The sequence below is a fragment of the Mercenaria mercenaria genome, chromosome 12 (genome assembly GCF_021730395.1).
Source record: "Mercenaria mercenaria strain notata chromosome 12, MADL_Memer_1, whole genome shotgun sequence".
NCBI lineage: Eukaryota > Metazoa > Mollusca > Bivalvia > Venerida > Veneridae > Mercenaria > Mercenaria mercenaria.
This window is the reverse complement of record NC_069372.1, coordinates 34,475,611-34,503,608: the sequence shown is the minus strand read 5'-3', so window position 1 is coordinate 34,503,608 and position 27,998 is coordinate 34,475,611. Positions and strand designations below refer to the sequence as shown.

General features: G+C 35.7%; 2 protein-coding genes across 5 annotated transcripts in view; both read right to left on the bottom strand.

The window, feature by feature from the left end:
* The window catches only part of LOC123534757 (vacuole membrane protein 1-like), a 34,390-nt gene extending 16,373 nt beyond the window's left edge, over window positions 1–18,017 (bottom strand). Inside the window, exons 1-5 of one of the 4 annotated variants that reach the window (XM_053519599.1) lie at window positions 17,896–18,017; window positions 7,763–8,010; window positions 6,877–6,967; window positions 5,144–5,254; window positions 2,021–2,100 (exon numbers count right to left, since the gene is read on the bottom strand). In XM_053519599.1, coding sequence (XP_053375574.1) covers window positions 2,021–2,100; window positions 5,144–5,254; window positions 6,877–6,967; window positions 7,763–7,980 — 500 coding nt within the window. In that variant the 5' untranslated portion in view covers window positions 7,981–8,010; window positions 17,896–18,017. The other 3 variants (XM_045317156.2, XM_053519600.1, XM_053519598.1) reach the window with 3 other exon arrangements.
* Window positions 18,018–26,314: 8,297 nt separating this feature from the next.
* LOC123535160 (neuromedin-U receptor 1-like) lies at window positions 26,315–27,534 on the bottom strand. The gene has a single exon (XM_053520509.1). It carries the CDS (start codon window positions 27,407–27,409, stop codon window positions 26,315–26,317), a length of 1,095 nt encoding a protein of 364 aa, XP_053376484.1. The 5' UTR covers window positions 27,410–27,534.
* Window positions 27,535–27,998: the final 464 nt, after the last annotated feature.

The window sequence follows — 27,998 nt, the reverse complement described above, 5'->3', positions numbered from 1 at the left end:
TGCGTCTGATTTATCACAAAAACTACAAACACAAATTAATAAACTCACTGACTCTCAGACAGTTGGCTCTCTAACAACCTGAATTATTCAATTAACCAGATAACTTTTATACTTTTTTTTCTGATTTAAAAAATTGTTATGCAATATAAATAAGCCTCAACTATAGCTTCTGATATTCTAGTAATCATTATTGGGCACCAAATTGATGAATATCACATTTTTTCTATTTGTTGGTTTTAACGTCACACCGACACAATTATAGGTCATATAGGCAACTTTCCAGCTTTGATGGTGTAGGTAGCCCCTAGGTGCCTCTCAGGGCATTATGTCATCACAGGTGGGCACGTGGGTAGAACCACAGACCTTCAGTAAGTTAGCTGGATGGCTTCCTCAAATGAAGAATTCTATGCCCCAAGCAAGGCTCACCAACATCAGCGAGGGGCAAGAGGTTTTAGCGACCTTAATCACTTCGTCATGGAGGCCCCTAAATATCCCAACCAGAGCACCACCTGCAGGTGCCATCGCTCGTCTGCAGGTGCTGGGCAATATGTAAGAAAAGAGTTACGGTTCTTGTAAGAAAAGAGTTATGGTTCTTGTAAGAAAAGAGTTATGGTTCTTGGCCTTCTTACTCATCTTAATTGATGACAAAAAAAATGTATGAAGTTTCAAAGCTATAGTAGGTATTCAAGAAAAGTTTAAAAGGTCCATAATTCTGACAAAATGAGAGAGCTATGGTTCTTAACCTACATTCTAATCTAATGATAATAAACAAGTGTACATACTTTCAAAGCTATAGCTCTTATAGAATTCAAGAAAAATGGACCTAAAACAATCCAATTTCCTAAGTACGTAAAGGACCATAATTCAAATCAAATGCATATGAGACTTATGGCTCTTGGCCTATGTAGTCATATAATGATGATAAACAAGTATGCAAAGTTTCAAAGCTAGAGTTCTTACAGCATTAAAGTAAAGTGGACCTAAACAAAAATTTTAACCCAAGAAATTCAAATTTTCTAAGTACAAAAAGGGCCATAATTCTATCAAAATGCAGGTTAGAGTTATGGTTCTTGGTCTACTTACTCATCTAATGATGATAAACAAGTGTGCAAAGTTTTAATGAAATTCTATTCATTCTGAATTCCAGAAATGTATGGAAAGGATGTTCTCTGGAAATAACTGCAAACTGTTATACAAAACTTACGCAGCAAATATAAGACTTAGGTCTTAACAAATTTCATCAAGCCTTCAAGAAAAACTCTTGTCTCCATATGAACATATAGCTTTCCCTATATTGTGTTTGACAAGCGAAATTTTATGTTACATTTATACATAACATCTTTCCAATGTAATAATACACAGTTAAACAATAATCACTTGAAGACTTAAGGATTGGAGTAAAATCCAAGTTATCCAAGGTTTTACGCAATCAATACATACAAAAAATAAAGAAAACTGTCAAGGATTAGAATGAAAGAGCCAAGGCGCTTGAGCCATTGTATACCAAAGAAAAAACAATGTAATTTAATTAAAAACAGTAGGGACCCAAAATGGCAACCTAAACAGCTCAAAAAACTTCAAATAACACAAAATCAAACACAGATGAAGATTCTACATGAAATGCACTAGAGCAACCATAAAACACATCCATGTCTTTACCAAAGCTTCAAACTTCTATATAAATAACAGATATTTATGTCTTTAACTAAGAAAACAAATGAGCCGTGCCATGGGAAAACCAACATAGTGGGTTTGCGACCAGCATGGATCCAGACCAGCCTGCGCATCCGCGCAGTCTGGTCAGGCTCCATGCTGTTCGCTTTTAAAGCCTGTTGGAATTGGAGAAACTGTTAGCGAACAGCATGGATCCTGACCAGACTGCGCGGATGCGCAGGCTGGTCTGGATCCATGCTGGTCGCAAACCCACTATGTTGGTTTTCTCATGGTGCGGCTCAAATACAACAGCTTCGCATATACATTCCAATGTGTATCGCTACATTTGAAACAGGTATCTACTTACTCAGTAGGATATGGTGGCTCTGGAAAATCTACAGACATACATTCATATGCCGCTAACGTGACTGCTGCTATATGTGGACCCTGAAATAATATCAGTCAGATATATAACATATAACGCATATCTCTTTCTGTAACACTACCCAATCATGGACCATGAAAAAATATTTTTTACACACATGACACAGTTGGGTATTAGCTTGTTTCAGATTGAAATATCTCAAAATGATGCAATATTTTTAAGTGGAGCACAGCCGAAAATGAAATTGTGAAATTAGGATTTCCATGAAATTTGAAACAAAAATGTTTGCTTTAACTCATGAAATTTAAAGTATTTGCCCACATGTCACACACCAAAATATGACACCGGAAGCACTATCATGATGTCACAGTGTTTATGCTGAAAAAGGTTAAATACTCGAGTTTATAAATTTCTAGTTCATTTCAATAATTACAAAGGTGTACATGCTTTAATGTTCTTGTAAGAAATTATGTCCATGTACATCTTCGTCTGTGGTGGGGAGAGCACAGATCTACGGATTATGGGTTGTTGAGTGCGATCCCCTGGGGAGGCACATGTTCTCCATGATGACTTATAAGAGACATTGTGTCTGAAATCATTTGTCCTCCACCTCTGATTTATGTGGAGAAGTTGGCAGTTACTGCAGAGAACAGGTTAGTAATGGCATAGAATCAAGGAACACTGGTTATCTACCTGCCATTACATAACTAAAATACTGTTGAAAAATGACATAAACCCAAAATAAACAAACAAAGCATTTCACACCATTTCCATCTAAATTCGTCAATGCTGAAGTGTAATTCCATACCAGAACAAGAGTGCCAAACTGTCACAAAATACGCCCGTCTAAATATTCAGTAACGTAAATTCAAGGGCCATAATCCAAGATTGCCTGGGGCGATTTGGGTGGTTGTCAAACTTGGCCGAGATATTATGCCCACAAACATTGTCAGCAAGTTTGGTGAAGATCGGAAGAAAACTGTTCGACTTAGAAGTTCGAGTGCAGGAGGTCGTGGGTTCGATCCCCGGCCGCGTCATACCAGACGTAAACAAGAGCTGTCAGAGGACAGCAACGCTCGACTATTCAACAGCCTTGTCGACTGATTGAATACGAAAGTCGAAAAAGGGGCATAATTTTGTAAAAAAGCAAAATAGAGTTATGGGCCTGTGCAATGTAAGTCAGTTTATCACAGTGAATAAGTGTGTGAAGGTTCAATCCATTCCCCCAAGTGGTTACTGAATACCAGCTTAACATACAAAACCTTAATCAAAAATTTCTAGTCGAAAAATGGGCATAATTTTGTAAAAAAGCAAAATAGAGTTTATGGGACCTGTGCAGTGTAAAGTCAGTTATCACAGTGAATAAGTGTTGTGAAGTTCAATCCATTTCCACAAGTGGTTACTGAGATACCAGCTACATACAAAACCTTAACCAAAAATTTCTAAGTCGAAAAAGGGGCATAATTTTGTAAAAAAGCAGAATAGAGTTATGGGACCTGTGCAATGTAAGTCAGTTTATCACAGTGAATAAGTGTGTGAAGTTTCAATCCATTCCCACATGTGGTTGCTGAGATACCAGCTTACATACAAAACTTAACCAAATCGGGACGCGGACGCGGACGCCGACGCATGGGCGAGTCCAATAGCTCTACTATTCTATGAATAGTCGAGCTAAAAATGGTACTAGTAGCTTCCTCGCTTGGCGCTCAGCATTAAGAGGATAGTGCTAGGACTGGTCAGCCCATTGTCAGTATAATGTGACTGGGTGTGGTATCATGCCACGTGTCTCTGACGTGATATTCCAGTGAGGCAGCACTATAAAGTTGGGCATTGTGCTCACTGCTACAAGTAGACACCGTCGTTTATATGACTGAAAAATTGTTGAAAACGACATTAAACCCGAACACACACACACACACACACACTCAACTTATAAGTGGACATGCTTTTGGACGCTGCCTGCCCGCCACATGTGTTCACATACTGTAAAACCATTTAATTTCGTTGGCATGAAATTTTGTGGTTTGTGTCAAAACAGCAATTTCGTGGAGATATGAATTTGTGGATTTCAACTTTTGAACATAAAATGAATGGGAATTTTACTTGTTCGTTGGGATTAAATTTCGTGGATTGACTCAACCACGAAATCCACGCAATTAATCCCCCACGAATATTAATGATTTCACAGTAATAGGCCCCGCTCTTTCAGAGATGGGCGTATAAAAATTAAATAAGGAATTTTCACTGTGAAATAATCAGATATAATTCATAACTGTATTTTTTTAATAATCCAACAAAAACAAGAGCTGTGGCAGGACAGCAACGCTCGACTATTCAACAGCCTTGTCAATTGAATGAAGACAAAAGGGGAATAATCTTGTAAAAATGCAAAACAGGGTTATGGAACCTGCACAGTGCATATCAGCTTATGACAACGGACAAGTGTGTGAAGTTTCAATCCATTTCCATTAGTGAGTACTGAGATACCAGCTTACATATAAAACCTTAACCAAAAATTTCTAAGTCGAAAAAGGGGCATAATTTTGTAAAAATGCAAAGTAGAGTTATAGGACCTGTGCATTACATGACAGATCATGACATTGAACAAGGATGTGAAGTTTCAATCCATTCCCATTAGTTGGTACTGAGATACCAGCTTACATACAAAACCTTAACCAAAAATTTCTAAGTCGAAAAAGGGGCATAATTTTGTATATATGCAAAGTAGAGTTATGGGACCTGTGCATTACATGTCAGATCATGACAGTGGACAAGTGTGTGAAGTTTCAATCCATTCCCATTAGTGAGTACTGAGATACCAGCTTACATACAAAACCTTAACAAAAAATTTCTAAGTCGAAAAAGGGGCATGATTTTGTAAAAAAGCAAAATAAGAGTTATGAAACCTGTGCAATGTAAGTCAGTTTATCACAGTGAATAAGTGTGTGAAGTTTCAATCCATTCCCTCAAGTGGTTACTGAGATACCAGCTTACATACAAAAACTTAACCAAATCGGGACGCGGACGCCGACGCACGGGCGAGTCCAATAGCTCTACTATTCTTTGAATAGTCAAGCTAAAAAGCAACAAAATGACTGTACGTACCAGATACAATAAAAATGTATGTAGACCAGTTCCTAGACCTACTGATGACAGAATGCCTAGCCCAAGCCAGTATGCACACAACAGTAATGTTTTCTCCATACTTGCTACAGTCTGAAACAAACCATTGGAACACATGGTAACAACTGTGTTTAGTTTACAAGACATAAACAGGTGAAGTGCCCCTGGCAGAGGACCTTCCAAGGACGCTAAAAATCATATCTTTAGTCATTTCGGCAGGTCTGATGACTAGGAAGCCTTGTGTAACGTTTCACTCCAATAAATGCAATGGTTAAAGAAATGAGAACTTGTAAAACAAGAGGGCCATGATGGCCCTATATCGCTCATCCGAGTACCATTGCTCTTAATGATAAGATCAAGTTTAAATATCATCAGGATAAAAAATTTCTTGTAACTGTCCCTTTTGACCTATGGGTCACATACTAGTCAGGGCCAATTTGAGGGTCCTAGGCTCAAATGCTGCATTTTTGTACTAGCATGACTATTTCTTACCCTGGAAGACTTAAATAACATTTAAAATCAATCTCATTAGATGCTGCTGATATATATTCATTTACATAAAATAAAGGGAGGTAATTTGTCATAAATTGGTTATCTACCCTGATTGTCAGAGTCCATCTGATGGCATAAATGACATTTCAAATCAGTATATTCATTGGTTACTGAGATATATCAATTTTAATTTGAAACAAAGGGAGATAATTTGACATAAAATCAGTCGAAATTATCTACACTGATTGTCTCAGTCCAACTAATGAAAATCATGAAATTTCAAATCAGTCCTATAAATACTGAGATAAATCCATTTTTATAAAAATCAGGGGAAGTAATCATGCATTGGTATATGCATGTAGAAGATACAGAGTCGAGCTTTTACAACAATATATCAGAAAAGTATTCATATCGATAAACATTCAATCAAGAGTTATCTAACATGACTATTTCTTACCATGGAAGACATAAATAACCTTTCAAACCAATCTCATTAGAAGCTGCTAGGTATACTCATTTACATCAAACAATAAAGGGAGGTAATTTGTCATAAAGTCAGTCAATATGTATCTTCATTGATTGTCCAAGTCAATCTGATGGCATAAATGAAATTTCAGATCAGTATCTTCGTTAGTTACGCAGATATACCCAGTTTAATTTGAAATAAAGGGAGGTAATTTAACATAAAATCAGTCCACAGTTATCTACCCTGATTGTCTCAGTCCACCTAATGACAATAATGAAATTTCAAATGAGTCCTATAAGTACTTACTGATATAAATCCATTTTGATTAAAATCAGGGGAGGTATTCAGATATAAAATAACTCCGGAACCTATGATTGCTTCTGACAGATTCATCATGAAATCCAAGATTTATTGTTGTTGAATATATTTTGCAAGTTTGTATCAAATCAAACCATAAATGAAGTCTCTATATGGCTGCAAAAGCCAAAATAGCAAATTTTGGCCCATTTAAGGGGCCATAACTCTGGAACCCATGATGGGTGAGCTAAAACGTGACAGGTGAGCTAAAAAAATTAGCCAAGGTACGACACCTACTCTTGACGCGCAGGCCTGATTAAGTACATGTAGAACAGCTCTCACTTTTCTTCAAATAGTTGAGCTAATAAAATGGCACCTGACACTTGTCATGTCTATCATAAGAAATGTACACAAGAAAGTTCAATTTTGGCTCTCATATAGACTCCCTGTATGAACTTACTTTTTGATGTGCTCCTTCCATATAATACACAAGAACTAAAAAGGTTATAACACTAAGAACAAGCATCACAGTTTTCTTTCTTCCATACAATCTGCAAATAGTAACACATTTCATTTTTCAAAGACAGGAGAAAAGTAAGATATTTTTAAACTTTAAAAAAACTTGTTTTCTTCACTTATGTTGACAAACATTATAAAAGCTATTGAAAACTGTACAATGCTTATAAAAATGGCTCCAACAAAAACAAATACCGTCAAACTTCGTTTGCTCGAACTCGACGAGACTGGCATAATATGTTTGAGTTATCAGTAGCTTGCGCCATTGAACAATTAACATTATACAGGGGTTCTGACGGAACCTGATGATGAGTTTGAGTGAAGAGTGGTGTTCAAATCATGCGAGTTGGAGAGAATGAAGTTTGACTGCACTTATCATGAAAGCTAAACAACATCACTGTACCACGTTTTATTGTAAAGTGTATGGAATAAAATTTTACCATTTAACAAGGCCGTAGGCTCAGATCCCACCTTGGTCACAACTGAACTGAGCTGAAATTACCTTATACATAATACTTTAGCTCTGTGTTTTCTGACTGAAAGAAACTCAGTAAATCTCAAGCTTTAGTGTCATTACGAGTAAGTCTAAGTAGATTAGTGGTACATGCTGCTAACGAGTGAAGTTAGTGGGTTCGCTCATTATCTGTATCTTAGTTCTTACAAAGACATGAAAAATGATACTAGAGAGCTTGTTGCTCAACTTTAAAAGAAAACTAGTTTCTTTTCTCTCACACCCTTGTTGCAGTGGATATGCTCAGGAATGTGTTGTGGAGAGTATAATCCAGTACGGAATAAGTTTAAAGGAATAAGTGTATTTTAATTTAGTATACCTTCCCATCAGTAATGAAAACAATGTACTAGCTTCAAGGATGAAATACTGGACTGTGGTTGCAGGTGATCTCCACAGGACAATCTTCTGTCTTTCTCGACGCTCCATTTCTCGTTTTTCTCTTTCAACCTGTCTGTTATCAGTCTGTGTGTTTACGCTGCCATTTATATCTTCAGATTCTGTTTTACGTTGTCGAACTTTAGTTTTCGATTTTGTCATTTTCCTCTGCGAGTCAAGTAATCTTCTAACCTAGAAATTTAACAATTAATAATTTTTCCTGATTAATTCTTTTGACATGACTCAAATATTTATACAAACTGCATGGTAATATTATTTTCATTCTATGCAGTAATATTGTGTAGTGATTAGTGGTTTCAGACTGGTACAACTAGTGGCTACAGACCACCCCCACCCCCAGATGAAATATCACTCCGAGCCAATGTGATCCAGCCAGTCAACAGATGATCAGCTCGGACCATCAAGTTTTCTTGTCTGTCCATCAGTCATGCTTTCATACGTAAGTTCATATTTTATGTTTTAACCCTATCCCTGATGTTCTTGAAGTCTTGACTTGGGAAACATTGTATTATAGGTAATCGGTCCCTGCATGGTGTCAACTTTCACCATATTTAAAACTATTTTCACCTTTTTTTCATAAAATTAAACAATGATCTATAATCTAATTTGTCTAGCAGCTTACTTCATAATGCAATGTTTTCACTTTCAGTTTTAACCGAAACTGCAGGTTACCTTATACAAGTAAGATGTACTTTAACCCTTAGCCTGCTAAATTTCTCAAACAGACTGGTCCATTATTCAGTTTGGGCAATATCATTTATTATTCAAAGGGGTTTTCACTGAAAATTTACAGACTGAATAGCTAACAGTGCAGACCATGATCAGCCTGCTCAAATGTGCACTGGTCGCAAAGGCAGAATCACTTGCTGCCATCAGGCTAAAAGTTAATAATGACCACAGCCTTCTCTCCCTTTCCTCAAAGGAGATACTAATAGATTCTTAAAGCAAATTTTATTTTGAACCTAACTTACGGTAAATTACTAATATTTCATTCTTTCATGAAGATGTCACTAAAAAAGCCCACAATTATTTCAAGACACCTGGCCTCTAGTAATATATATAGTAATAAACATACATGTAAGTATGTACAAAAAATGCTTGATCAATTGAGAATATATTTCAAAAGTATTTTGACCTATTATCCTAAGTGGATACTGTAGAGATTACAAGTTTTGTGTTAGCCTAAATTGTTTTACCAGTACAAAATGTCACACTCATGTAGCATTTTAGTTTTCCATACTGCCATGAAGGAAAACATAGTAACATTAAGATTGTCACCCTTAATTATCCATAGACTTTCATCAGCAACAGGGCCTGCCCTGGCCAAAAGTTGGCTGTAGCCAAATAAACAAGAGGACCATGATGAACCTGAATCGCTCACCTCTTCCCCATGACCCAGTTCTGAGTATGACGTCGTTTTTTCTATTATTTGACATAGTGACCTAGTTTTTGAGCTCATGTGACCCAGTTTTGAACTTGACCTAGATATTATCAAGATAAAAATTCTGACCAATTTTCAAGAAGATCCATTGAAAAATATGGTCTCTAGAGAGGTCACAAGGTTTTTCTATTGTCTGACCTATTGACCTAGTTTTCGAAGGTACGTGACCCTGTTTTGAATTTTACCTAGATATCATCAAGGTAAACATTCTCACTAATTTTCATGAAGATCTCATGAAAAATATGGCCTCTAGAGAGGTCACAAGGTTTTTCTATTTTTATACCTACTGGCCTAGTTTTTGACCGCACGTGATTCATGAAAATCCATTGAAAAATATGGCCTCTAGAGAGGTCAAAAGATTTTAATAATTTTAGACCTACTGACCTAGTTTTTGACTGCAGTTGACCCAGTTTCAAACTTGACCTAGGTATCATCAAGATGAACATTCAGACCAACTTTCATACAGATCCCATGAAAAGTATGGCTTCTAGAGAGGTCACAAGTTTTTTTATTATTTGACCTACTGACCTAGTTTTTTAAGGCACATGACCCAGTTTCAAACTTGACCTAGATATCATCAAGGTGAACATTCTGACCAATTTTTATGGAGATCCATTCACAAGTATGGCCTCTAGAGAGGTTTCAAGGTTTTTCTACTTTTAGACCCACTGACCTAGTTTTTGACCACACATGATCCTGTTTCGAACTTGACCTGGAAATCATCAAGATGAACATTCAGACCAACTTTCATACAGATCCCATGAAAAATATGGCCTTTAGAGAGGTCACAAGGTTTTTCTATTATTTGACCTACTGACCTAGTTTTTGATGGCACATGATCCTCTTTCGAAATTGACATAGATATCATCAAGATGAACATTCAGACCAAGTTTCATACAGATCCCATGAAAAATATGGCCTCTAGAGAGGTCACAAGGTGTTTCTATTATTTGACCTACTGACCTAGTTTTTGATGGCATGTGACCCACTTTCGAACTTGACCTAGATATCATCAAGGTGAACATTCTGACCAATTTTCATGAAGATCTCATGAAATATATGGCCTCTAGAGAGATCACAAGGTTTTTCTATTTTTAGACCTACTGACCTAGTTTTTGACTGCACGTGACCCAGTTTCGAACTTGACCTAGATATCATCAAGATGAACATTCAGACCAACTGTCATACAGATCCCATGAAAAATGTGGCCTCTAGAGAGGTCACAAGGTTTTTCTATTATTTGACCTACTGACCTAGTTTTTGATGGCACGTGACCCAGTTTCGAACTTGACCTAGATATCATCAAGGTGTACGTTCTGACCAATTTTTATGAAGATCTTGTGAAATATATGCCCTCTAGAGAGGTCACAAGGTTTTTCTATTTTTAGACCTACTGACCTAGTTTTTAATGGCACGTGACCCAGTTTCGAACTTGACCTAGATATCATCAAGGTGAACATTCTGACCAATTTTCATGAAGATCTTGTGAAATATATGGCCTCTAGAGAGGTCACAAGGTTTTTCTATTTTTAGACCTACTGACCTAGTTTTTGATGGCACGTGACCCAGTTTCGAACTTGACCTAGATATCATCAAGATGAATATTCTGACCAACTTTCATAAAGATCCCATGAAAAATGTGACCTCTAGAGTGGTCACAAGCAAAAGTTTACGGACGCACGCACGCACGGACGGACGGACGACGGACACTGCACGATCACAAAAGCTCACCTTGTCACTTTGTGACAGGTGAGCTAAAAAAAAAGCTGTTAAAATCATACAAAATATGTTTAAAATTGCAAAATGGACCAACAGCATCAAATTTGTAGCCAAATTGAAACATTTGTAGCCAAAGCGGCATTTTATTAGCCATTGGCTACAATGGCTAATGGCAGAGCGGGCCCTGAGCAATATACTTTCTAACAACACTTAAATTTTAAACAATCTCATAATTATAACTATTATCAAGGCTTATCTTCAGAATGTATATCTAAACTACAATGGAGGAAGAGGGCCATGATGACACTATTTTATCGCTCCCCTGAGTACCAGTCTCAGGGCCTCCACTGGGCTTCAAAAAGTTGTAGCCACTTTTTGAGAGAAACTGTCAAATTGAAGCTAAATTGCTGAAATTTTGCCATATTTCAATAGAATTCTTGTCGCCACTTTCAAAAATCTGCAGCCAGTTCTTTGAATTTGTACATGTAGCACTTGGCTACATTGGCGAATGGCAGAGGAGGCCCTGAGTCTTCTTAGTGACAAATTTAATGTCAAGGTCACAGATTAATATCATAGAATCCAACTTGAGAACACCATATTCAAAGTTCAAACATCCAGATGGGAAATTACATGCCAAGTTTAGTACATAGACTGTGAAGGAGTTCAGTTACAGCACAAAACAAAATGTGGCAATTACTAGCACATTACTGCTCAATTTATAAATAGGTGGACCTTACCAAAAGTCTAACTTGACACAGATCACATAATAGAAGCACATTCTAAACATGATTAACATTGATGACATAATGAAACAGGCAACTTTTGCTAAATCAAGGGCAAGTAACTCTCTATATATAAACACATCCTTTAACTGTTGAGCTATAAGTATGATATTTGGCCCATAAACTTTTCTAAGATCTTACTTACTGCCATATACACTAAGTATAAGTTTTGAATTTCTGTGCATCAGAATTGTGGTACAAAACTGTAAACGATTGGCTATCCAATGATCCTAAAACTTTGTATTCACTCGAGATAAAAATCGAAACAACCAAGAATATTTAAAAACCGCTGTATGCTTATCAATCATCATAATGTAAACAAGCAAAAAAGTACATCCTTGTTTACTTTTAAGCAGTCATGCATGAGACATGCTTCTGTCCTACCAGGCATTCAATAACAACTGCAATACCTACTTCCTTATAACCATGTATATAATCCAATTTTCATCTGCCATATTTTTCTTTAACTTAATGTTTAATCACTTCACACAAACTCCAATCACAACTGTGGTAAAATCTGTTACTTAAGTCTTATGATCTACTACTGATGTTAAGTTTAAAGGTTGGACTAAACATAAATTCAATACAAGCCGTTAGTACATTACAACATATGGTACAAAACATACTATGCATGCATTAAGTCACTGTCAGTAACAACAAGTAATATAGGATTTCACTGTAACTTTGATATGGTTTTCTTGGACCTTGTTTTATGTTTTTAGAGCCCAATTTCAGGCTCATCCATCATGTTCATTCAGATTAGATAAAAAAAATACTAGCTAATTGTAATAAAGTACTTCAGCATCTAAAAAAGCTGTAAAAATCAATCAAATCTCTTACAGAAGTCATTTTTTCATCTTTACAAAGATTTTGGGTCAGTTTATAGGGGCAACAATACACTTAATGGTTGTCCCAAGGGTGAAACATTATCAAGTACATGTAGCATTAAAAAAATACATCAAATGGTTTTGGGGCTTTAAAGTCCAAAAGACCCACAAGAACTTCACTATCAACCTCTATAACAAGGCTGTACCTCATAAATACACCTACATTGCAATCTTTTACGTGCAGTGTGACAGCCGTAAAAAGTCTCCCTATACTTAGATTCAGAGTTGTTATATTTTCTGTTCCTCTCACATCATGAAGTCAAATTCAATATCTATGTAACAGAATTCTGCTTAAGCTGGTACTAGGGGGCATGAGGGCATGGGGGTAAAGGATCTTGTTATAGATTTTATTTTATCTTTATTGATGCATGTACATTGTACTGACTTAAAAAGCATGTTTCATGAGATTTAAATTTTATCAGTTTCTTCAGGCATGAACTTGTTACTTAAAGGATGATGTAGTGAATTTGTAACAACTGTCATAATTGTTTTATTTCTGTATCTTTGTAATTTGTAAATCATATTAAAGGTACATTCCTTCTGAAAATTCTTTAAAAATCTATAAGAACTGTTACTAAGGTGATTCATGTCCCCACATGATGGCCCTATAGACGCTCACCTACCCTTGTCATCCTAACCTTAGATAATTGTCATCGCACACTGTATCATGCTGGATGCCAGACCATCTACCACCAGGGGTCAAATTTAACAATAGTTTGTACTAGCTGAAATTAGCTAGTGCCCTTTTTGATCACTAGCTAAAATGAAAAGCTACCGGCTAAAGACTTTGGCCGGTAGCTTTTCATTTTAGCTAGTGATCAAAAAGGGCACAAAGTTAATAATATTTAATTACTCTATTAATATTTTACTGACCAAAACTTACTGATAGATCTCTGTTAGTAGCCAGTCACAAACAAAAATGTTTTCTGTTAGCTTAAAATAGCTTGTGCCATTTTTGTTGAACAATAAAATATCATAAACATAAATGATAACGTTCCTTTCATGAAGAAAAATGTGTACCTTCAAAACAATTTAGGGTTTCCACTGGCCCTAATTTTTTTTCCGCCACAAAATCAAAAAGTCAGTAACGCCTTTTCAGGGTGGTCTCTGTAGCGTTTCTGGGTCTAAATTTTGAGCAAATCTTATTATTGTTCGTTTGACAAAATAGGAAGCTGCATCTTTGATGAGCATACTGTATATAAGACACTTCTCAGTTATTATTTTTGGGCTTGGAATTATATTTCAAATAAAAAGCTTTATTAAATCAAACAGTCTGATGCAAGATTAGAGTCTAATAGAGATTTTTATGTTGTTGTATTTTGCATCTGACGATTTGATTTTAAATTTTAAAAAAAATGCATAGGCCGTCTCTAAATGACCAAAATTAATCGGAAATTGGGGTCGCAAAAATGTGTGATAAACAAAAAAAAATAAAAAATCAAGACTAGCATTATTTATTAAATGAAAATTTATAACTTATTTTCTATGACCACAGTTAATTTTTACCACTGATTTCTGTTTGTTTATCGCAGTTTTTCCGAGGAATTTGTCAAAATCAATCTATGATCATGATTTAAAAAATATTGGAAATGAGATCGCCAATGTTCCGTCAGTCGTTCATTCCGAAGTTTTACTACAAAATATAGGCCGATGACTGTAACTTGTAAATGAATACTCTGACATTTCTTTCGTTATTCCGCTCGTTGAAACATGTATAAATCAGATTTATACGAAAAAACATTGCTGCGAAATTTATAACTGATATGTATTTTTCATTTTATCAACTGTCATTGCCGTAAAACATGATTTTCAATTCTTTGACGATAACAATAAACTACCTCGCCAAATGACTGCAATCTACGATAAAGGCGGAGCTAAATAATTTTGCCGATAAAATATGTCACGCGTTCTACATCGAAAGCTGTCATTGGTGTATCGCATATTAAATAAAGTGAAAAGATCAAGAGGCACGTGGTAGCGTTGTGTAATGGATGTCGAATTGCTAATCCCTCGGTTGATGACACGCTGTGTATTGTGTTTAATACATGGAAATGCCTGCGGGTAATATTGATTTTTAGGTTAGATTGTATCTTTACGACAAAAAATACACATTATAAAAATACATTTACAGCAAAATATTTTTTTTCGCCACTTTTTAATTTTTTTCGCCAGTTGCGAAGTTGGGGAATAGCATAGGAAACCCTGCAATTAAACTTTCATTAAAGCTCTGAAGACATTTGCTTGTTATATTATTGGCTAGCTGAAATTAGCTAGTACATTTCAAACCCACTAGCTATTTTAAAATTCCACTATCATTTAGCTTGTATGCTTGTCTAAATTTGAACCCTGAAGCTCTGTATCATGTATAATCTATCATGTGCGACCTTTCCTTCGCATCGATTTCTGGTGCACAGTGTAAGAAAAACATGTCAGCGGGAAAGATCAGATGCATGATTTTTTCCGTTGGCGCCACTGAAATTCGCCAACTGGAAATTTTTTGCGCCAGAATTATTTTTTTGTCGCATTTGATGCCATTGTCATTTGTCGACCAACAGCAGGAACCCTGAGTAATTCAAAGGACTTATTATGCACAATAATTGGCATGACTGTCGTGCGAATAACAAAAATAATCAGCATGACTGTCATGCTGATTAAAAAAATTAACGGCATGCCCGTCATGCGGATAGCCTCAGCCATTAATTATATATGCCATAAATCAAACTGCAAGTGCTCTTAAATATGTGCTAGGGGCCTCCGTGGCCGAGTGGTTAAAGTCGCTGACTTCAAATCACTTGCCCCTCATCGATGTGAGTTCAAGCCTCACTCGGGGCGTTGAATTCTTCATGTGAGGAAGCCATCCAACTGGCTTACGGAAGGTCGGTGGTCTACCCAGGTGCCCGCTCGTGATGAAATAATGCACGGAGGGGCATCTGGGGTCTTCCTCCACCATTAAAGCTGGAAAGTCGCCATATGACCTATCATGTGTCGGTGCGACATTAAATAAAACAAGAGGGCCAAGATGGCCCTAGGTCGCTCACCTAAACACACCATAACAGTGTTAACATGTTTGACATAGTGATTTCATGGAAACAAATATTCTGACCAATTTTCTTTAAGATTTGACCAAAAATGTAGTCTCTTGAACTGTAAACAAGTATTTTCTTCAATTTAACATAATGACCTAGTTTTTAAGCCAAGGTAACCTACATTCAAACTTGGCCTAGATTTGATCAAGGCAATCATTCTGACTAAATTTCATGAACCTCAATTGAAAAATACAGCCTCTATCGCATACGAAACCTTTTCCTTTGATTTGTCCTAGCGACCTAGTTTTTGATCCAGATGACCCGTATTCAAATTGACTATTTCATCAGGTTTCATTTGACCAATTTGAGATCAATGAAATACAGTCTCTGCATCCCACAAGGGTTTTTATTGACCTAGATGCCCTAGTTGTAACACAGATGACCAATTCTAACTTGACCTAGTTTCATTAAGGCAATCATTTGGACTAATTTATGTATATCCAGTGTAAAATGCAGCCTATTGTGTACACTAGGTTTTTCTTTAATTTGCCGGTGACTGTTTGCCAGATGACCCATATTCAAATTCAACCTAGATTTCATCAAGACAAATCTTCTGATCAAATTTCATGATATCAGGTGTAAAATGCAGCCCCTATTGCTATACAGTTTTTCTTTGATTTGACCTTGTGTCCTAGTTTTTGACCCAGATGACCCATATTCGTAACTGGCTAGATTTCATCAAGGCAATCTTTTGACAAATTTCATGAAGATCAGTGATAAAATACAGCATCTATTGCACCAAAAGTTTTTCTTGACTGACCTTTAGTGACCTAGTTTTTGACCCCAGATGACCCATTTTCGTAACTCAGCCTAGATTTCATCAAGGTAATCATTCTGACAAATTCATGAAGATCAATTGAAAAATACAGCCTCTATCGCAACACAAGGTTTTTCTTTGATTTGACCTAGTGACCTAGTTTTTGAACCCAGATGAACCATTTTCGAACTTGGCCTAGATTTCATCAAGGTAATCATTCTGACAAAATTCATGAACAATTGAAAAATACAGCTTCTATCGCATACACAAGTTTTTTTCTTTGATTTGACCTAGTGACCTAGTTTTTGAACCCAAAATGGCCATTTTCGGAACATTGACCTCTAAGATATTCAGTCATACAAGGTCAATTCTATTCTGATACAAAACCTATTCATGAACCTTCAATTTGAAAAATAAACAGCCTCTATCGCATACACAAGGTTTTTCTTTGATTTGACATAGTGACCTAGTTTTTGACCCGAGATGACCCATTTTCAAACTCGGCCTAGATTTCATCAAGGTTATCATTCTGACCAAACTTCATGAAGATCAGTTGAAAAATACAGCCTCTATCGCATACACAAGCTAAATGTTGACAGACGACAGACGCCGGACATCGAGCGATCAAGTAATTTTACAACGTCATTTATGCATGTCCTAACATATTTTTGATGTCTCTTAAATACTTCCATAATCCTAGCCTATCCTCATAGGGTTGTCTAGGAATACGGAACTTCCGTAATCCTAGAACCGGAGGCTAGGATTACGGTACCGTAATCGTAGCCACTGCCTTATTTTTATAGCTCTTTGGGCCATTGGAAAAACATCACTGTTTACAAAAAACATGGAAGTTCGGTGTCTGCCCACCCGATCACTGTCCATCTTATCAGTTCTAAAAATAGAAATACAACGGATTTGTATACAAATAATGAAATACAATCTCTACTATTGAATGGGCCATGGGCCCAAAGTTTGAAATGGTAAAAAAAATCCCTGGGACATGATCAACAGAAAATATGAACTTAAAAAGATAAAAATCTATCCAATAAAATTGTTATTGTGTTATCGATAGCCAAAACTATTTTTTAATGTAGCTATGAAATGAAAGTTACATTGTAACAGATGCAGAAAAAGTGCACTACAAAAATCACACTTCTACAGAACTTCTACTCAACACAGACTCTTACCAACTCATTTTTCTTGCCATTTGTACCAAGCTTTTTTTTCTTCAACTGGGCTCTTAGACTTGAGACTGTACACGTACGAAGTTCATCCTCAGTCAAGGGTTTGGACATTTTACGTATAATCTAATAGATACAGATAACAAGAACAAATATCTATACATAGAAAACACGATTATAAATAGAAATGGATAAATTTCAACCTTTAATCGCCGGTATTTTGATTATCGCACGATATTTTGTTTCCGACCGATATTGATTGGTTACTACTACTTCTGAATAAAATGCTCGCTACAGAAATTTAAATGGCAGAGCAGTCTAGGCTTTTACTTCCGGTAGAAAACACTGCGAATAAAGAAGGTTACATTATACTAATTCAGTTCCTTCTTTATTTCATATAAACAATTAACTTTTTGGACCTCATTTTTTTTCAGTACTTTAGAGCAAGGATGTGAAATCAATTTACTGTACTCTATGGTACATGTTTTTAACTGGCCAGTTATGGAAACAAACCCTAAAAGTGATGTTCTTTTTTTCGAAACTGAACCTTATTAAAGGGGTGTAGGTTAAAACGTACCCAAACCAAAATGTAGCCAAAACTTTTAAAAAATCAAATTGTATCCACAAGAAGTCAACATGTACCCACTTGTGAAGGTCAAAATGTACCCATGTTTTTATCAGAAGTCAAAGTACGACCATGTCTTTTTATATTTGTAAAAATGTACCCATATTATATTGATCATTTACTTATGAATAATTATGAATAAACTATGTATTAGTAGGCCAGTCAAACGGGCTACCTGTGAGTCTAACATACTTTGCAAGGTATCATCCAGCTAACAACATTGAGAAAGAGCAAACCTCTGAAAGAAACTATCGCGTGTGTGCACCAGTGTTTAAATAGTTTGATGAGACAATTCATATAGATCAATGTATAAGTAATTTTCGTTTACAGTAGTTTACTATACATTTTGACAATATTTTCTACATTTGATGTGTATTGAAAAAATGAAACAGCTTTCTCCCGCCATTCAACCGATGTAAACAGGGAGCCATATTATTCGTGCGAAAACAATACTCAAACTACAATGATTTATGTTTCCTTTTCGTCCGTCATTTTGGTGGAACTATAATTTGTAAAAAAATGTATGTCAACTATTATAATGTTTATATTACAAATGTATTTGCCTTTTTATCATATTTTTAACGGTCAAAGGCCGTTTTGCTATAAATAAAATTTTAATTTGAATGGTTGATGTATTAATTACACTCCCTGTCAAGGTTTGTAATAAGTATTAAACAAGGATTTTAGATGCATAGATGAATTAGAACGTACAATTAACCCTACAGATCAACTAAACAGTACAACTATCATCGGCGGGTACCTGAATCTTAGCGATATAACTGGAAATCAAAAACTGTAAACACAGCCAGGTGATTCCCCCCCCCCCCCCCCCCCCCCCGCTAGCCCAGCTGAAGGATATAGATAAACTAGAAAGCATTCAAAGACAAGCTGCAAGATTTGTAACAAATAATTATAGCAAGACCCCAGCCACAGTCACAAATATCATAAAAGTCATAAATTGGAATACATTGCAATTTAGAAGTCAAAATATACTCAGCAAAAGTTCTAACTCCATACCTACATTTTTGGATATATCTCACTAACAGTTGGACATATTTCAACAAAAATAGGACATTGTATAGATCAAATATGTAATAAAAGTAATTCATGAAACAGTTGCGTAAAATGGCATGTTCACTGATGCCTGAACAATTCAAACAGTACAACCCACAAAATGTAAAATCACACAATCCGAGTTATTTGTATCTCGTGTGCCCTCCGACAGCATTTAATTCTACATAAGAATGACAAAATAACAACTGCTTGGCACCAAAAAAATAATTTCTTTGCTTTTACGTATATGTGCACTTAATATGTTCTTGAAACTATCAGTAATATGAATCTAGTTGCCGTTGATCCTGATCAGAAATAGTGTTTAAGAAAATTTAGTCTGAATGAAATTAGTGTTTTTAACATGTAAGATACGTTACTGAACTACTTGGGTATGTTTTATGTACATATAAAAGGAATGGTACCTATTTACAGAGTACTATATCTTTTTTATTTCATTTGCGATATAATTATTTTTTAACACAAGTACTATTTGAACTTTGACTTTTACTGAATAAATTTTAGCAGACGGTTTCTTAGTAATATTATTTACAAACAGTAAACATATTACGTTGATGTATTACTGATTTATAGTTCGCATAGCTATGGTCTTTACAAATAAAGGTGAACCTTTCAAAACACCAGATTTATTTCATTCTAAATTTGTTGGCGTAAGTTAAATTTATAAAAATAAACGCCAGTGGAAAAAGAAATTAATTCATAATAAGATAAAATTGTAACTTATCTGCCGATTCACATGTGCTATGGAGAAAGTCAAAAACAATGTAAATCTTCCATAAATTTCGAAGTTATTACCAAAACTAATCTTGATTTATACTCAGAATCGCGATTAATCTGAACATATGAAGATGCTCATTGGGAACGTATCTTGCATAACTATGTTGCGGTTAAAGTGAAAGTTGTTATACAAGAAAATTATTTTTTTTTTTTGTTCTGTGAAGATATATGAAATCTCAAATATTTTCATCTTGGCCTTCTGTTCTTTGCTTTAATGCTTTAAGGAATATCTATGAAAAGTAACACCAATTCGTATTTACATTTTACAAAAACAAGTCTTATTTAGTTTCATAACAATTCGGTGGGGCCCCCATTCGTTCATTAACGTATCCTTCACTTTGGGCAAGTATATTCGATTTTAAATTACAAAATATCAACTATTTTCGCGATTTTATTGAAAGTAAAACAAAAAAAAAAAAAATTAATGCCGGTAAGTTTGCCATGATTATGACAGAAAATAATACTTGAATCGGGACAGCTTTTCTTATTTTTTTAGGTATTACATTTGCATCAGCATTATAATTATGGTTTTTAACAAACAAAGTTACTTTCCCTTACTTGTTGAAAAACACTTCTTTTTTCATGGATGAATTGGATGGATTCAATGAAGGTAAACATTAGAAATATATTGCTATTTTAACAACAGCATTATTGAGTCATGGTGCAGCTAGAATCTGATTTCCCAGTATGTGTTCAACTGGGTTTCTAGGGCATTTGAACAACTAAAAATGTTCTTCCCCGGAATGCACGTCCAAATGGCACAGGTTTTCATATCGCTTTCTTGTTACATTGCTGTTTTTGCTAAACTGTTTCGTAAGACTTGATACCGGCATGGGTTTAATAAAATCACCAAAATATTTCATTCGGTGAAGAAAATAATTGACTTCCTCGGATGCTGATGATGACGAGAGGAAGTATACTGGGACCAAAACAGAATAGGAAATAGGTTTCCAAAAATTTACGGAAGTTATTGACGAACGAACATGATTATACGTCAGAATCCGGCGATCTACATCATAAATTATTATTTATTTGTCTTATGCTTGTCAGACTGTATTGGCATTTTTTCTTGCCAGTAACGCTATCTTGCGGATTAAAGTTGTTAAGGTTTTATGAAAGGAAAATAATAACTTCATAGTTTTTAAAATTAAGTTTCTGTTAAATATTATGTAACAGCGAGTCAAGCAATACTTTTAAATCTTGCCATTCGCTTCAATTCCAAAGCTTTACTGCTTTACAGGTAACGTACTTGCATGAGTTAAAGTAGCATTGCCGATTTCAATATTTGACCCATTTTAAAAAGATCAAGTGTTATTGGTGGATGTATATGATATCAATTCGGGGTAGCAAATTGATTCATTAGTTCGGAAATCACTATTGGAGGCACAATAGATCGTTCTTTATTATATTTTTGTGCTGAGATTTCCATGTAACGTATCTTGCAGCCATTTTGGAGACAACGTGTTTACGGTTTTATTAAACAAAATATACATGAAGTATTTCTCTGGTGATATTTTTATTCCTACTCTGACAATGCTAAATACAAAAAAAAAACACTAAATAGCACCGGAAATAAGTTTTCCCTGTTATTTACACACAGACAAATTGAATACTTTGAAGTGGCGACATGAACATTTTCATTATTTTGTTTTGATAAATGGAATATCTCACCTAATATTGACATCAAAAGTACAAAATAAGTGTTTGTCTGCTTAGATGTATTGTAGTTTTGCATAACAAAACCCAATAGACCCAAATATACCAGTCAGATTATCCTATACTTGTCTGAGACACAAAATGAGGGCAAATTTACATTCTTATTTAGAATCGTGGATGTACACCTCGAACGGATGGATTCAATGAACGGTTGGAAACACCCCTGTGGAATATCATTGCATATGTTCTAACAACAGCATTTTGTAGCTCATGGAGAACAGGTCTCAGACTCCTGACTCTTCGCCCAAGGTCATCCCACAGGTGTTCAACGGGGTTCAAGTCAGAAGACTTTGAACATCACCGTACCGTAGCATACGAATGTTCTGTCGCTGCGGGATATTACGTGTGGCAGCAGCTGTATGACAGGTGTCGCTTTCTTGCGTCTCATGTGCATGCCCCTGTTTTGCTAAACATGGGGAATTGCGACTGGCGTCAGAGATCGTTTTGATACCGGGCTCCGGCGTTTAGATTACCATTCACCACAACAGCTCTGGTCCAGTCTTCGTGTGACATGCCCGCCAAAATCATTATCGACTCTCCTCGGAGCTGGTCGTCTTCAATGACGTTAGCGTCATGGAAACGTTCTCCGCGCCGCCGATAACACGAGATATAGAGAATAATAGGTTAGTGCCGTAGATGAGAAAGTTTATCTGGCGAGGTGGAGGAGGTTATCGGGTGAGCCGAAGGCGAACCTGATAACGTCCGGAGCCGAGCCAGATAAACTTTCTCCATCTTAGGCACTAAGCTATTATTCTATTTATCTTGTCATTACTTCATTTTCCGATATTTGGCAATTTATTTTACAAAAATAAGTATGCGACAACCGCTTTAATGACGTCATATTCGTAATGACGTCACTTATATAATGACGTGATTACCGGCGAAATCGCAATAACTTCTTCGTTTTTGAATAAAAACTCATTATTTGACCACTCATTTTCTTAGTTCGGACATTTCCAACACAATGATGATGGTTTCGTTGCAAAATTTCTTATGACAACAATATCGATCATAAGGTCACATGATCAACTGACCGTATATCACTGGTCACATGATCAACTGACGGTATATCAAGAAAGATATACGGCACTCTGATATCGGGTCGAAAATACTGCAAGTGACAGGATAAAGTAAGAACACGGATTGTGTGATTTTTCATTTTGGGAATTGTACTGTTCAAATTGTTCACGCTCCAATGAACTTGCCATTTTATGCATTTGTTTCATGAATTACTTTTATCAGATATTTGATCTATATATTGTGTCCAAATTTTGTTGAAATATGTCCAACGGTTAGCAAGATATATCAAAAATTGTAGGTATGGAGTTAGAACTTTTGCTGAGTATAGTAGACTAATTTTTTTCACAAAATGGTTTATTATCAGGTAGATGTTGATCCAAATCAATATGTTACACATTACACAAGACAGTCTAGACTTTACAATCATCTGGCATTTCAGATTCCATCTACTACAGCTGATTATTATAAAAAAAATCATTTTCCCTATAACAGGTGTTCAGCCCGATAACAAGTTAATTTTATATGAAAGCCATCCTCAAGCCTTTCATAACGCTGAAAGAATTTTTAAAATCGGACCACTATTGAAAAAGATTTGGCAGTTTGAAATTTAAGAAACTGACTGATCACAGAGGCAGCCATTTTAGTGTGTTTATGACGTCATTTACACACTGCTGAAGTCTTTATTTAGCAAATTACCTTTTAAATAGCCTAATTTTATATGTTTCAATCGAGTGTAAGATTTAAAACATGGCAGTCCCTTTCAATATAGCTGGAAAATGTAGAAAAATTATTTTATAGAAATAAGTAAATACAGTTCAAATATGTATTTATAAATTTAAGAAATCCACCATTTTGTTTTTTGTTGCCATGGAAACAAAATGGCCGCCATTTTGATCAAATATTTAAATGCTGATAACTTTCTCGATTTTAGGCCTATTTTAAAAACTCGTTCGTCTTTTTAAATGAATTCAGAAATCCTAGCAGACGGAATTAACATATGAACAACATTGCCTTTCCCTTTAAGATTCGGCAACATATACATGTGATAAAATGGAAAGATACGTACAAGGAATCTCGAGACTGTTTAGATTGTAAAAGGGATATGGAACGACAGGTCGTCGCTATGTAAAATCAGGCAGTATTAATCAAAGATGTCACCAGATACGAAATGTAAACTGTCCGATTACCTCACGATAAATTTATTGTAACGCTTTGTCAGACAAACTGCAACATGTTTGTAACAAGACGACTCGTTTTATAACTAGGAGGTTCCAACACATTAAAAATTTTAATTTTCACTGTACTGAAAGGAATGAGCTCGTGGGATTATGAGTATAGCACGTCATTCTGTACCACGCCTCCAAGGCACCATTCTCCAGTCTATTAAAGTGAAATAAAAAAGAGTACAAACCATGTAAGAGCCTTAGATGAAAGGGAAAACTATCATTAATTACGCCAGAGGACTTCTCTTTGAGGACACAAATTTCAGACGACCTATCCAAGTACAAGAGATGTCGACACACTGACTACATGTATATTGAAAAATGTTTTTGAAAAACACTGACGGGATAATCTTGTCAAATAAAATAGAAAAAAAAAACGGCGTTTATCTTAGAAGTTTTTTAATAATTTCATTCTATCACTTTTGAAATAAAATAACTGCTATACATTTAAAATGAATATGTCTATTGTAATAATGATAAGTTTAGTGTGGTGCTATTCCTTTTGAAATTATATTATCGGCTTAACTACTGTCAAGCAAGCACACTCTGTATTATTTCATTTATATCTGTGGTTTTCTATAGGGTTATGTAATATGAGATCGAGAAATGTAATGTAAGTAAAGAGAATGCCAACGCTGCTGTAGTATAACTGTTTCATCACATGAGCCGTGCCATGGGAAAACCAACATAGTGGGTGTGCAACCAGCATGGATCCAGACCAGCCTGCGCATCCGCGCAGTCTGGTCAGGATCCATGCTGTTCGCTTTCAAAGCCTATTGGGATTAGAGAAACTGTTAGCGAACAGCATGGATCCTGACCAGACTGCGCGGATGCGCAGGCTGGTCTGGATCCATGCTGGTCGCACACCCACTATGTTGGTTTTCCCATGGCGCGGCTCATATGCAAATACATGTTTACAAGTCAAATAATGCAGTTTCCAACATTTATAGCAGTATGCATTTGCATTTTAGTGGCAATGTTTACGATGGTGCAGGTTTCCTTGTTTGAATTGCTTCGTGTTTACATAATATGGTTAAAGAAAGAAGACAACTCAAGTTTGCGTACATTTTCATGTTTATATGTAATCCTTTAAGGCATTTTACAGTATGCCTTTCTTTTTCTCCGTTCAGGTGTCTGTATGTTGACATTCATATATTCAAGTAACAAAGTGAGTACTAAAACCCCTTTCATATAATCTGGAATAGACTGGCTCTCGTCCCTATGTTTGTTCTTCTTTACATATATTATAAGTTTTATACATTAAGAGGGAAGTTACTCAAGCAGGCTGTTTCTACATTGATATTTTTTATTGCCCCTGTCTCCGAACATAGGCCATCAGATAAAATGTGCTATTTTAGAGGCTTAAAATTTTATTATAAAATGTTAACATTATTTATATAAAAATAACCATGCAGCCAGGGAGGCAGGCTAAATCTGGAAGTAACAATTAAGTCTTAAGAAAGAAGAAATTAAGTCAAATAAACTCAACCAATACGGCACTTAAAGATTGCTGTTGTGATAGTTAATAAAATCTGTAAAGAAGCAAGGAATACAACCAAAAAGAATAATAAAATACATTAAACCGCTTTGAGAACGCATCGCTTTTTTGCCGTTCATTGTGGAAACATCTGAAACTCAGTGTTAATTAAAGCACGAATATGAAAAATACACGAAATAACATTCTGATGGAAAACTTTTGTTTATTTGATCTGCATATCAGGCGAAATCCATCCTTTTTGTGTCATTTTGTGACTTTCATTTTTGTAGTGCATGTCTTGTGAACAAACAGTTACGCGAATAGGCATTTCTTTGTAATGATTTTGTTTTGCAAAGTATGAGTTGCATATAATGCAACATCCTTAGAAAATCTTCATCAAATCTTAAGTCTAAATTAGCTAGTTATTTAGAGTTATATAAGCGTTGCGTTTTTAAAGCAGAATAGTATATATACTGAACCCCTTTCTATGATGTGCTCGAACATGGGCACGATAAAATCGGTTATCACTTCTAGGAGACTGACTTTGTGACACCTTATTTGAAATATTGTTTCTACGAAGCACATGCCGTTAACCCTGAGTCTGTATCTTTTTGGAAAGCACCCCTTGTACTGTACTGTCCAAACTGAAAGATGAACAAGTTCATTATAGAAATTTAGCAGGGTAAGAGTTCACGACTCCTGCTCGTCAACACTCAAGAGCTTTCTGCATGTTGTTTAATTCCAAGCACTCGGCGTAAATTTGATCGGAAATTGGTTGCTGACGACGAGGCCACATATAGAAATATATTTATAGCGAAGTTTAATTGGTAGAAGAAAAAGAAGAAGGCTCGAGTCCATTTCAATCTGAGTTTTGTGATCATAAAGCTCACATAATATGGGTGTCCTGGAGAAACAGCATTCATTCTGTTCCAGATCAGTTCGATAGTTTGCACAATACCTAGGGGCAGCACAAGGAGCACATATCTCGTTGAAACAAGTAGCAGTAATTTTGCAGTTCTTTCGTCAGCCTCTGAAAACTCCATCTGACCTAGGTAATCATGGCGTCTTCGATTGATACGCATTTCCTGAATGATACCGACGTTTACCGTCGCAATTAACAACGTTGGTACCCACGTATTTAAAGCAACACCTACTGATATTATTTCTTTGAAAATAATTCTCCTCGTTTTGCACGCTTTGTACCCAAATACGGAGTCGCCCTCAAATCCTGACACTGCTATCTTGTGCAGTGATATAAGAAATATAATAAATGATAGTACCGCGATAATTACACCAGTTCTTCTCCGTGAAGGCCTAACTTTCAAGCAAAATCTTATCATAATGTACCTCTCCACAGTAAATGCAACTATTATCCACACAGAAAGCATATTGAATAATTCTACTACTATACTGTGTATCGTGCACAATGCCTCACTGTCCTGAAAAATAGTGTTCACAGCCTCAAAGTTCCCTCGCAGTACACCAATCATGAAATTAAATACGAGTGTAAACATGTCGTAAATTTCAAGAACGGATAAATACAGATTTGGAGGATTCTTTCTCATCTCTTTTTGATTCAACACTACAAAGGATAAAAGATTTCCAAGCACACCAAGTATCACTACAAACGATGTACCGTACGACAGTAAAACTCGGACAGTTTGCACTAGAGGAAGAATTTCAACCCAAAACGATCTCAGTTCACATGGCCAGGTAAGATCATCGTCTTCAGTAATATTTTTCCCGACGAGTTCCTCGACTACTTCGAACGTGTAAAGACACATTGATGTGTTGTCAAACGCTTCCATAGTCTGCGTGTCGAGTCTGTTCCTATCACTTTCAGGAAATGAAACGTTTTTTATCCACCTGATAATATTTTACAGAAATTATCCTTTCTTGAACAGAGAGCTTAACTTATTAATACATATAAGCACTGAAGTAACTTTGTATTCGTACACATACACGATTCTTATGAGATTGTCTAAATATATTCTCAATATGAATGTTTAAAATGGTGTTTTGATTGTGACATATCTCATTGACAAATGGTTTCAACAATAGGTAAATTTATAATGAGAGTCAATAATACTCGCTTCTGCATTAATATTTATAATTGAAGCGCGCACACACATGACAATAACAGCTTCGGGCTTATATATAATCTGATAAATGATGACGTCAGCCCATGTCCACGTTGTCACGTTTTCTACAATTCGATAATAAAATATTTAAGATTTTGGCGAGGCTGCAATTCAAGTTTGACAACATATTACTTAAAGTAACAATAGTTAGTTATTATTGCTGCTGTTATTATTGTTGTTATTGATATGTCTATATATGTGACCTGTACCTAAGAACATAAATAGATTTATTGTGTTCATTTTGTTTTTGTTTTTG